Genomic DNA, 13189 nt, shown 5'->3' with positions numbered 1-13189 from the left:
AAATAAGGAACAGATTTGAGGCTTTAAACTTAGTTGACAGAGAACCAGAAGCACTATGGAGTGAAGTCAGAGAAATCATCAGGGAAGAATGCAAAGAGACAATACTTCTAGTTAAAAAGAGAGAAAGACCTCAATGGATGACTGAAGAAACTCTCAAAATAGTTAAAGAGAGAAGAAAAGCAAAAGCAAAAGGAGATAGAAACACGGTTAGAACCCTAAATGCAACTATACAGCAACTAGTATGTAGGGACAAAGAGAACTATTACAATAGTTATTGTATAGAAAAAATAAAAGAGGACAACAAAAAGGGTAGAACAAGAGCCCTATTCCAAAAGATTAGAGAAATTAAAGGGAAATTTAAACCAAGAGTGGGGATGTTGAATAATCAACAGGGGAACATACTGACTGACTGAGATGAAATAAAAGGAAAATGGAAGCAATACACTGAAGAACTCTGTAAAAGAGATGCAAGATGACAGATTCATTCACGGAGGAACCGTATGATGAAGAACCAGAAATTTTAGAATGTGAGGTGAAAACTGCTCTTAAAATACTTGGAAGAAACAAATCACCAGGAACAGATGCCATACCAACAGAGTTGCTACAAGCTACTGAGACTGAATCTGTCCAAAGTTTGACAAAAATCTGTCAAGAAATAGGGAAAACTAAGCAATGGCCCACAGACTGGAAGCGTTCAATATACATCCCAATTTCAAAGAAAGGGGACCCCAGGGAATGCAGTAATTATCGGACTACAGTAGGTCCCTGCTCATACTGCAGGTTCCGTTCCGGACCACCGCTGTAAAGTGAAATCCGCCGTAAAGCGGAATGCATTGACTAACATTTTCTAAAATGGCACCCGACACCCAAAGAACGCCGTAAAAGTGGAACAAGCACCGTAGGAGCAGGGCCTTTCTGCAATTGACAACCGCTGTATCGGTGGAAGGCTGCAAAGTGGAGCGCTGCAAAGTGGGGCCCTACTGTATTGCTTTAATAAGTAAAGTAATGCTCAAGATTCTGCAACAAAGGCTCTTACCATATATGGAACAAGAAATGTCAGATGTCCAAGCTGGATTTAGAAAGGGAAAAGATACCAAAGATCATATCACAAACATACATTGGATAATGGAACGGAGCAAGGAATTTCAGAAGGAAATCACCGTGCTTTATAGATTACTGAAAAGCCTTTGACTGTGTAGATCAGCCTTTCCCAACCAGTGTGCTGCCAGATGTTGGACCACAACTCCCATCAGCCTGGCTGAGGCTGATGGGAGTTGTGGTCCAACAACATCTGGAGGCACACCGGTTGGGAAAGGCTGGTGTAGATCATGAAAAACTATGGAATGCTTTAAAAGAAATGGGGGTGCCACAGCATCTGATTGTCCTGATGCGCAACCTATACTCTGGACAAGAGGCTACTGTAAGGACAGAATATGGAGAAACCGATTGGTTCCCCATCGGAAAGGGTGTGAAACGGGTGTATTTTATCACCCTACTTGTTTAATCTATATGCAGAACATATCATACGGAAAGCGGGATTGGACCAAGATGAAGGAGGTGTGAAAATTGGAGGGAGAAACATCTATAATTTAAGATATGCAGACGATACCATGCTACTAGCAGAAACCAGTAATGATTTGGAACGAATGCTGATGAAAGTTCAAGAGGAAAGCACAAAAGCAGGACTACAGCTGAACGTCAAGAAGACTAAAGTAATGACAACAGAAGATTTATGTAACTTTACAGTTGCCAATGAGGACATTGAACTTGTGAAGGATTATCAATACCTTGGAACAGTCATTAACCAAAATGGAGACAATAGTCAAGAGATCAGAAGAAGGCTAGGACTGGGGAGGGCAGCTATGAGAGAACTTGAAAAGGTCCTTAAACACAAAGATATATCACTGAACACTAAAGTCAGGATCATAATTCCCATCCATTGGCCATGGTGGCTGGGGCTGATGGGAGCTGTAGTCCAGCAACATCTGGGGACTCAAAGTTTGGGAAAGGCTGCATTAGGGGACCTTTGGTGTCACAGAGGCATTGTTTTTCCACAATCATCTAGAAGCAGAATTAAAATTATGGTTCCACACGGAACTAAATATAGGGCTATATTCTCCGTAGAAATCTAGCAATGTTCATCTACATGGAAAACATAATAGATTTTCCCAGAAATGTCCTGTTCAAAAAAGGTTCCGCTTTGCTCTACAGCTGGTCTAAGAATTAATAGTTTCCTCCTTGCCCTTTTCTTCAAAGAGATTTCTACTTCTCAGCTTCTGCCTTTATAATTAGTTGCTTCCTGTCCACTCACATGGCTGTGACCTTCCCGAACTAGCACTTCATTACAGTTCCTGTTCCCTGTGCAGGATTGGTGAGTAGGTGGGCCCTTAATTATTAGTTACCTCTTTGCAGTCAAAGCAAATGCTCATTAATTGAGATCTTGCAAATGAAATAAAAAGTTAATGAGCAATTGCTCTGGCTGCAAAGAGGATATCAGTAATTAAAGGCTCGCCCACCCATCTGAGTCTGCAGGAAACGAGAACATGTATGACAATGATCTAAGCCAAGCCAAAATGCTGGTATAATCAGAAATTGAAATAAAAGGGAACAGAGTTTAAATGGGGGGAGCATCAGACTTGGATCAAAAGGAGATGCAGAAAACTGAGGTTCACATCACTGTAGAAGTATAGTACACAAAAGATGTCAAAGTCTTCTTTTACTCACTTTGTTGTAGCAGTGCCTTCTCTCTCTCAGTCCTCTCACTTTTTTTCCATTCTGCTTGCCTTCTCAGCCACTTTTCCTCCATTTCATCAGAAATACTATCCTAAACAGAGACAAATATGGGCAATTTAAAAAATGTAGGTGGCAATTCTCTACCCTCTTTCACCTGCGGATCCATAAAGCACTTCAGGGGAATATCAGTTATTAACCAGGACTGGGGGGACAGTTGTATGCAAGAGCATCCAAGGTAGCCTATCATCCTTCTTTTCCACAATGGGATTTAGAAAAGAGAAATGTAGGTCTTGCAGATGAATATGTCTACTCAGTGCCACTGCTGGACAGCCTCCCTACCACTGCTGTTGTAGGTAGGCACTTAATATTTTTATTATTTTACTTATTACATTTATATTCCACCTTTCCTCCAAGAAGCCTGAGGTGGGGGTACAAAAATGGTTCTCTCCCTTCCAATTTTATCCTCACAACAACACTATAAGGTTAGGCTGAGAGACAATGACTGGCCCAAGGTCATCCAGTGAGCTTCATGTCCGAGTGGAAATTTGAACCCTAGTCTCCCAGGTCCTAGTCCAGCACTCTAAGTGCTACATCACACTGGCTGCGGGTACCACATTCTGGCACTGGGAATACACCAAACAGCCCTGGAATGCAAGAGGTCTGTGATAATTGAATTGCCACATTTTATGAGCACTTGGTCTGACTATTTACAGTGTGTGTGTGTGCATGCACGCACACATTCTGAAGGATAACATTTTAGGCACCTGATGAAGGCGGCCCTCGTTCACAAAACTGTATGCAGCAACAATGCTATTGGCCTTTAAGGTGTCAGGAAACTCTTAGGAGTTTAGGATTACGTTGGATATATTGCCCCATGTTGGGTTGTAATTTAAATGTTACCTGGTACACACGAAATGCATTCTTAAGATACTTGTACTCTTTCTGCATCCCACCTGAGGGGGAAAAAGAGAAGAAATAGAATAGCCAGAAAAAAGCTTTAACTCTGAGGTAAATGGTTATTTTTCAGGGTTCTTTTTCCCATAAAATGAACTGAATGCTTATTCAACAACATGCCTTCCCCAGAAATTAATACCACCTGAGGAATATGATTGCATTGTCACAATTTCTCAACATTTTTGAACCAGCAGGCCCTTTCCTTCCAAATACATACGGTCTTCTGAGATCTTTCCCCAATCCCCCGCCTGCCATCCTGAACCATATACGTATGTGTGTACAAAGAGGACTGTTGGAGTGCTAGTATATGCACTTCTGTGTAATAACAGGTAATAAGGAGCCCCCTCTCATACCCAGCTTCTCTTGTGCAGTTGCCCTCTCATTCCGCAATTCTTTCTTATACTGCTCTTCCAAAGCATTCATCTCCGCTGCATGAAATGAATTAATCTCCCTGCAAAGACAACACAGAAAAGTGGCATAAATAAGGCATTTCCACACTGATGTTGCATAGGTACCATGATATGCATTTCACTACTCTGTAATTACAGTGGCAGCTGGTGGCTCCATGTCAGCGGGGCAGCAGAATGCAGTCCAGGTTTTAGCCCAAATGTTCAAGGAGCTGCCCAAGATGACTTGGAGCCACCAGCCGCCATTGCACAATTAGACACATAATGGGTTGCACCTAATGGTGGCTTTGCCTTAGGGCAGAGGTAGGATAGGCTTAGTGGGATGTGCTTCTGCAAACAGGGCCGCCTGATTTTTTGCCATGCTTTTCTTGACTATTGCAGCCCCCTGTCCTGCATCATATCCTATTCTGTGGTCTTGCAACCCTCAGGAATAGCTTTTGGGTTAAGTTAGACAGAGGCTTAAGTTACACAGAAGGGGATCCATGAAAATCAAGTGGCCTAACTTGTGTGAGCAGAAGTGTTTTCTGCTAGGTAGGTGTGGGGAACCTTTGGCCCTCCAGATGTTGCTGAACTAAAATTCCCATCAGCTCTAGCCACCACATGGCCAATGACCAGGAATGATGGGAGTTGTAGTTCAGCAACATCTGGAGGGCCAAAGATTCTCCACATTTGTGCAAAGGCAAAGGCATCACTGGATACAACCCAAATCAATTTTCTCCTTGTTATACATTTGGAGACATCCTCTGCAAAGCTGAAAAATCAAGAAATATCCAGGGACATTGGTCAACCTTAGCAAAGCCATCTGCTTGCTTAAAAGGGCTAAATTAGCTTTGCGGTGCTAGACTGGTACAGGAAAGTATAGGTTTCTTTTAAAAAATTTAAAAATTGAGCCAGCTCATCCTGGGTGCAATCTTAATGGAGTGTGAGGAGGAGGAGCCACTGTTGGTCAGGTATTTGGAACAGCGCAGGATCTTCATCAGCCTCACTAAGTGTGAACTCAGGTTAGATGGGCAAGGCTGAACAGCTGGGCTTTGCAGGATTTCTCCTGAAAGCACACCTCCAATTGTGGGGAAATGCACAGAGCCAGAAAAAAGGAGGTCCTGATCACATTTTATTGCTTACCCATCTCCAGTATTTATATGCTGCTTTTAAGGCCAAAGACCTCCTAAGATGGCTCACACAAGCATTAAATATAGATATATACAAAAGTAATCTAAACACAACTATACAAGGTTCAGATGTGACAGAAGAAATATGGTAGAGCATCTCTCCCCCCCAGAGTGGTAGCTCCAGTCCAGTCTTACAAAACTCTCTCCATAGTGATGCCTGCCAACATCGGGCAAGTCTGCACTTTGGGAATGGCTCAAGAATTCCTTCCTGATCTGAAAGGCGTTTAAAGGTATTTCCAGAGTTTTAGTACCAGCAGATCTAAGATGAGGTCCATAAGGATTAGGTATAGCATTATTTTTTAATACAGTATTGATGTTTATTGAATCTAAGGATGGGGTTTATTATTATTATTTAGCTGTAAGCTGATTTGATGATTTTAATTGGTTATATTCAGTGCTGTCTATGCATGAGTGAAACAGCCTTCTGCTTGTACAATGGGACTTTGCCTTCCTCTTCTTGCCACTAAATGTAAATGCACTGCCTTCAAGTCGATTCCGACTTATGACGACCCTATGAATAGGGTTTTCATGGTAAGCGGTATTCAGAGGGGGTTTACCATTGCCTTCCTCTGAGGCTGAGAGGCAGTGACTGGCCCAAGGTCACCCAGCGAACATCAAGGATGTGTGGGGATTCGAACCCTGGTCTCCCAGGTCGTAGTCCAAGACCTTAACCACTACACCACACTGGCTGTCACTTGCCACTACAACTCTACATGTACCCTCACAATCTGCTCCAGAGGTTGGTGTTCCTTCTGCAGAAGACATGAGAGGTGGGAGGAGAGAAAAGTGGTGTCTGCTCATTGGATCGTGGGATTCTGTCTAATATCAACCACCAACATCAAGCACTATTACTATTTATTCTTATTATCATATAAATAAATACATTTATATCCTGCCCTTCCTCCCAAAAGGAGCCCAGGGTGGCGAACAAAACACTAAAAACATATTTAAAAATAAATATTTAAAACACAGATGCAGACTGAATCTACGTATGTTTTTTATTATTTTATTATGCTGTTCTAAACTGCGTTGAAAATGGAAATGCTATAGCAACCACTACTGCTATTCCTTATTCTTGTTCATTGGATCTATTTTTTTTAATTCAGCTGTAAATTGTTTTGAGAATAATAATAGTGGCTACTGTTGTTATTAATAATATATTATTTATTTTATTAACTTTTATTCCCAGGCAACTTTTGTGTGTCACAACATGAAATGATGACATTCATTAGGTATTACTGGCTTTGGGCAGGTGAATAATCACTTGAGTCATGTAGCAAACTTGAAAAAAGTAAAGGTTTGGGAAACAAAAAGAGACAAGGCTCTTCCTGACTGGTAGTTGTAGCAGGGCTATTCTGCAACATGTCATTGACAAAATAATTGTGCATTAGTGGTGGATTTATACCAGACCATCCACACATCATTCCATCTTATTAGGTGTTTCGTGAGCCTTTTCCAATGTTACATTACTGCCATCTGGTGGGACAAAAGCAGGTCAAACAAGAAACCTGGAGCATTGATGGTATAAAAAGTTACAGGATCTTGGCTGGAAGCTCAGGGACATGCACTGATTGGAAACAAAGCAGTGTGTCCACCCCAAAACAGTACTGAAAGAGAGACCGCGTATAACCATACCATTATGAGCACAAATCACCATGAATGCACAATAAAAAGGACATCTGGAGGGGCCCACAGGGAGAATGGTTTGGCTTTTTAAAGGTTAAACTAGACACGATGTTAAATGTGTCCTTGCACTTAAGGTGTGCTTTTCAAAATGCTGACAGGAACTGCTCAAGGTGAGGCTGATATTTACTAAGGTTGCAGTGTGTGTGTGGGGGGGGGGTGATTTCATCCTTTTGTTATCCATCCTCAGGTTCTGGACCAGGGAAGGTTATAAAAAAAATGCAGAATAGCAGCTGTGAAATAAAGATACACATTTTGCACAACAGAGTAACCATACCTCATTTTATTCTCATGTTCCTCTTGCATTTCATTGCATTTTTCTTCCATATCTTTCTCCATCTAGAAAAAGATGGTTCAGGAGGGGAGTCCTCTTTATAGGGTACCTCCCCTAGGTAGTTTCATTGCATACGGAGTTTCTTTCTGGGATCAACAGGCTTATCACACACACACATACACATATATATACCATCCCCACCCCTCTATGCCAATTAATTGTAGGGCAACACCTTACAACGTCCACAGATGTCACCATTATGGCAGGGGTAGCCAATCTCCTGCCCTTCAGATATTTTGGGGTACAACTCCCATCATCCCTGATCACTGGCCATAGCTGGAGTTGTGTTAATGTTTGGAGTTTGTATTAAGAGTTTTATTCATGTTGGCTACTCAAGCATTTTGCGGCATTAGCTTTTGTGGACTGGAATGCAGAGCATGAAGTGTCACCCTAATTTGGCGGGTAGATACACATATGGGTTTAGAGGGAGAGAAAAAAACATTTACAGAGAGGTCAGAGGAAAATGAAATGCCACAAATGCAAGATGTGACAATTATATTACAGGTTAAGCACACATAAAGTTGATACAGTGACTTTACATACACTGAGGCTTAAACCGCAGAAGAGGCTAATATTTTATAGGCCAAGAGTCACAATCAATGACCCACAGTCAACCCTTGAGAGATCATTCAGTCCAATCCCATCTCACTACTATATGTATAGCCATCCACCTGCCAACTAACGACATGCCTTCATGCATCTGATGAAGTGGAACTCTAGTCCCTGAAAGCTTATGCCATAATAAACGTGGTAGTCATTAAAAGAAGCTAGAACAAGGGTCTTTCAAACTGTCAACAGAAAAGCTCCAAATGAAAGTGACTCACCTGTTTGTGGGTAGTTTGGTGATCTCGGCTCAATTGCTCCATCATAGCTGTGAGCTCAGATATCTGTTCCACTAAGTCAGCAATAATATCTTCCCTGAAAGATCAATATTGTGTCTATACAGTGAAATATTGGGCGGCAAATTGCATCATGTTAGAAGGAAGGACCAATAGTGAGACAATCAAGAAAGGCAGTTAAAAGTCTTAATGGGATTCCCCTCTCTCTTGGCAATTAGGGTTGAGAAGAAGATGGGCTGAGGTAGTTTTCTATCTGCCTAGTACAACAAGTAAAAAACGAGATGCCACTATGTGCTTACACGCTCTGTCTTATGGGGGGGGGGAGAAGAAAGACAGTCCCTGGAGTGATATAAACTGCTGGAAGGGAGTTTGAAGATAGAGATTAATGATAGGCTTTCCTTGCTCATCATGGTGAAGCCGCTTCCTCTTTTCTATACTGTATATAACTGAAAAGGCTATTTTGTGATTTCCAGAAGCAGATTACTATTATCTTTTCTTGTTTCTGGAAGAGATCAGAGCTCATGGGACTCTGCATCAGCGCACCATTGTATACTACACTTAGGGATGGCAGAGAAAGTTGGTTTGGTTCACAATATAATAACCCATTATAAAACAGGTAGAACCATTCCCAGTGAAACAGAACAATATAAATTAAACAAAATCCAACAAACGCCATTAACTGACAAAGGCCGGGGTAAAGAGGTACGTTTAATGCATTCAGTGGAAATTCTATAAGGAAGATGTTGAACGCAACTCTGGGAAGGGCAATGTTAGAGTCATACTGCCTCCAATACTGGTGGTAGCATATTGCCATAATGACCAGCCACCAATAGCCTTATCAACCATGAAGTCACACATGCATGTATTCCACTTGAGTTTCCACCATTCCACATTTCCACATACATGAATGTATGAACTGACTTCACGGGGGGGGGGAGGCTTTGAGATGAAATGAAGTCTATTTGTGATATCAGATCTGTAATGAATCATTCATACAAACACATCTTGATGCTAAAAACCATTATCTATAAAACAGCCCCTATTACAAACAGGGGTGGTGGTGGTGGTTTTGTTAGTTTGCTTTATGGTATGATATATAGTTTTGTTTTTAACAGTGCTGTAAATCACTTGGGGTAACAAGCAACTAATAAATCATCAGATACAGATCCATATGATCAAATTCAGATAATAAAAAAATTCTGAATGAAGAGTAAATATCTCCCCATAGCAAATAATGATAAGTAATAGCAGTGAATATCTCCCAGTAGCAGATAAAATAGGAATATGCACAATTTCCTGAATAAATGCTTTGCTCCTCTGGCAATAAAATAATGAGTAACAAATTCCAGAGGGCTAGCCCTATGAGTATGTTACAGTAAAAATGAAAAGTAGTCTTTTGACACCTTAAAGACATGAGCCCACTTCATCTGTTGCATGAGGTATAGTCTCAGCTGGCAGAAATTTATATATTTTATATTAATATCTATCTGTATCTATTATTTATAAAATAAACACACACACACAAATATACAAACTTGTTAACAGTAGATGTTAACCATAAAACAAAACAGGCAGAGCCTGCTATTTCTATGCAAAGCCTAAATGTATGTAAGACTGGAACAGTGACATTTCACAACAGTAGTAATGCAATCTTAGAATCATAGAATCATAGAGTTGGAAGGGGCCTTGTAGGCCATCGAGTCCAACCCCCTGCTCACAGCAGGAAATCCACAGCTAGAGCATCTCCTGCAGATAGCTGTCCAGCCTCTGCTTGAAGACATCCAGCGAAGGGGATCCCACCACCTCCCTAGGCAGTCGGTTCCATTGCCGAACTGCCCTTACTGTCAAGAAGTTCCCTCTAATGTCCAATCTGAATCTACGCTCCTGCAACTTAAAACCATTAGACCTAGTTCTACCCTCTGGGGCAGCAGAGAACAAATCTGTACCCTCCTCTATGTGACAGCCCTTCAGGTACTTAAAGAGTGCAATCATGTCACCCCTCAGCCTTCTCTTCACCAGACTGAACATGCCAAGTTCCTTCAACCTTTCCTCATAAGACTTGTTCTCCATACCGGCTATCTTCCTAACATTGCTTTGCTAATTTAACACCTGTAGTGAAAGATAAACCACCGTTTGGATTAAGTCCTAAACAAATGGAATCAAACTTCCTGCTCCATCCTTTCGGCTATTTCATGCTAGAGTCTCTTTTATGTTTGTTGTTGAATAACAGTGACTTTTAGGTCAGCAGCAGAGTGTGCCCTACGGCAATTAAATGTTCTTCCCTTGTCTTCATTGCTGTGTATCTGCCAAGTGAGGACATGCTACATGCATCTGATGAAGTGGACTCTCGTCCACGAAAGTATATGGGTACGGAAGGAGTGGGTGCCTCCAGGAAGAGTTGCCAATTCACTAAAGAACAGATGCTCTTGAATAAGGATTGAATGAGGGAAACGACGTTTCTGGGGAGTAAATATGTATTTGGGCTTCCCCAGCAGATTATCACCCACCCTTCACCCACGGGTCCCAGGATAGGTTACAAGAATTTTAAAATGCTCATTTAAAACAATTAAAAACCAACCTAAAATCACAAAATAGGGTGGGTCCTAAAACTATACATCTCAGGTGTCAAAGGCCAGGGTAAAGAGGTGCATCTAAAAATGTACAGTGAAGTTGCCAGATGCCCCTTGGTGGGGAGGGAGTTCCACAACTTAGGGGCTGCCACCCAGAATGCCCTCTCTAGGCCGCCACCACCACCTTTCTGAGGGTGGTGGAACTACCAAATACGCTCCCTCTGATGTCAACACCCAAGGGGGTCTGTAGGGAAGGAGGCGGTCTTTCAGATAAGTCATTTAGGGCTTTAAACACTAACGTGAGCACCATAAACTGGGCCCAGAAACAAACTGAAACCAATGCAGCTGTTTTAAAACAGGGGTTATATGAGATCTAAAGGGAACTCCCCAGTGATCTGGCTGCTGCAGGAGCAGTTCATTGTGAACCCTGCCATACCATGCTAGCAGGGAAACAATTATGGCTTACTGACATGCTGGAAATCATAGTGTCTTACCACTGTGCTTCACACTACTCCCCTGGGGGAGCAAAAGAGAACTTACTACACACTGCCGCAGAAAATCCATAGCTCACAATTACTGTTCCAGGGCAAGTGTGTGTGTGTGAGAGAGAGAGTGAGAAACTAGTGTACAGCTGAACCAGTGCCACACTGAACAGGGCCTCAAAGGAACTTTACGACAATAATTCTCGTTGCCAGGGTAACAACGTTCAGTGACGTACTGAGCCACAATACATCTTCCTGTCAAAGCAATATCCTGGAAGAAGGAATGAAATTGAAGTACTACAGGAAGTGGTGGAGGGAAATGGGGAAGAGAATACATTTAGTAACAGTCTTGATTGTAATAAAAAAAAGAAGAAGCTGGGGGTACTTACGTTTCCAGCTTTGGAGGAGTACTGCAAAGAGAGAGAGAGAGAGAGAGAGAGATGCTGTTAAGGCACCAGTACCGTCAGCCAAACACATTTGCATTAAAAAGCAGTTGTATCAGAGTCAAAGGGTTGATTTGTACTCATTTTCTGTGTGTGAAAGTTATGGACCAAATTTTCTGCAGTTGACGGTAACTTTGCAAAATCTGCAAACATGTATCTGGAGACATTATACAGAAATTATATTCACTGCAGCCCACCAGCTGGGTGTGACCCACAGGCAGAATAGCATCACAGGACATGATACAACATGATTCCAAGTTGCTAAACTGAGGACTGTTAATAGGAGACATCTTGGATACACACAAGGATATCTAGTTATCTATCTATTTATCCTGAAGTCACATTTCCCATCAATATGAATGGATGAGAAATGAGGTTCAGTTGAATTCATACTTCCCGAAATAATATGAGAAACAAAACACAGCTATCCTTTGAAATTTACACTTCTCCAAATCTTCAGTTCTCCAACAAAAAAGTGTAGAAAAATGCATATATTAGGGGAAAGTGTACATAAAAAGTTATGTTAGTAAAAATAAGATATGAAAATGCATTACATTAGGAAAAATGCTTGCAAAAATGTGTAATTAGGCAAAATTGCATACAAAATGTGTATATTAAGAGAAATGCACACTAAAACGCTGATGAATTGTCATGAGGACTTTTTAAAAACTAGCAAACTGATTCAAAAATGTAGCAAACTGAACTAAGCCTGGGAAAATTAGAAACTGAGAGCAACCAAAATTGACAGATTTGTCTATCCCTGTCTACTCACTACTGAGGACATTGATGCAGAGTAAGTGCTGTAATTCTGGTTATTACCTTGATGACATGTGGTGGGATTGTATGTGGAGTTATGACAAAACACTCCAACAGCACCTCTTGAGTCTTGACAGAACCATATCTGACATTTGTAAGGGGCTCGAAAAGAGGCATTAGCCAGTGCATTATCAAATGCCACCACATGTAAGGGAAAGGGAAGATTCTCAGGTAACTGTTGCCCATAACAAACAGGCATTGAACTCTTTGCCAAAGGCTCAGAAGGTTGTAGGGAAGAGACCATTGTCCTTACCTGAAAGGTGTTTCTCAGAGGTGTTGAACACATGACATGGGCCTATTGCAAACCCATTCTTCACCAAGGATTATCCCTCCTGACACTCCATGCTTGGTTCAGTGGGACGCTTGCCTCAGCCTAGGTCAGATATACTCTTTGCACCACAAGATTCAGCCCTTCCACCTTTTGTCCCACCCAAACGGTGACCACTGCTGTGCCCTGTTAGCACAATAGGATGTAGGTGCAGGAACTGAATAGGACCCTGATATGGTAACACACATGACCAGGCAAACACATAGGAATTTAAATGAACAAACTTTATTAAAATACAAGATGTTAAATAGTATATTGATGTACAGTCCCGATCTTCCCTAACTGTCCTGCCCCCTCTAATATATAAATCACCCTTTCCCACCCCGCTCACTTCCACAACACAACCTCTCTCCTTCCACTCCAAATCCCAACAACAACAAAAACTCTAACTGACAAAACCAGATGTCTTTTTATTCAAACCTCCCTTAGAA

The 13189-nt window shown here is 41.6% G+C and overlaps 1 protein-coding gene across 2 annotated transcripts in view; it reads right to left on the bottom strand.

Annotated features, from left to right (window-relative positions):
• The window catches only part of FLACC1 (flagellum associated containing coiled-coil domains 1), a 41971-nt gene that overhangs the window by 17751 nt on the left and 11031 nt on the right, over positions 1-13189 (bottom strand). For both annotated transcript variants that reach the window (XM_061608006.1, XM_061608007.1), the window contains exons 5-10: positions 11561-11581; positions 8105-8198; positions 7224-7285; positions 4041-4138; positions 3634-3686; positions 2725-2824 (exon numbers count right to left, since the gene is read on the bottom strand). In XM_061608006.1, the coding sequence (XP_061463990.1) occupies positions 2725-2824; positions 3634-3686; positions 4041-4138; positions 7224-7285; positions 8105-8198; positions 11561-11581 (428 nt within the window). The remainder of the gene's footprint in view (positions 1-2724; positions 2825-3633; positions 3687-4040; positions 4139-7223; positions 7286-8104; positions 8199-11560; positions 11582-13189) is intronic.

This window comes from Rhineura floridana, chromosome 2 (genome assembly GCF_030035675.1).
Source record: "Rhineura floridana isolate rRhiFlo1 chromosome 2, rRhiFlo1.hap2, whole genome shotgun sequence".
Taxonomy (NCBI): Eukaryota; Metazoa; Chordata; class Lepidosauria; order Squamata; family Rhineuridae; genus Rhineura; species Rhineura floridana.
This window is presented reverse-complemented; position numbering and strand designations above follow the sequence as displayed.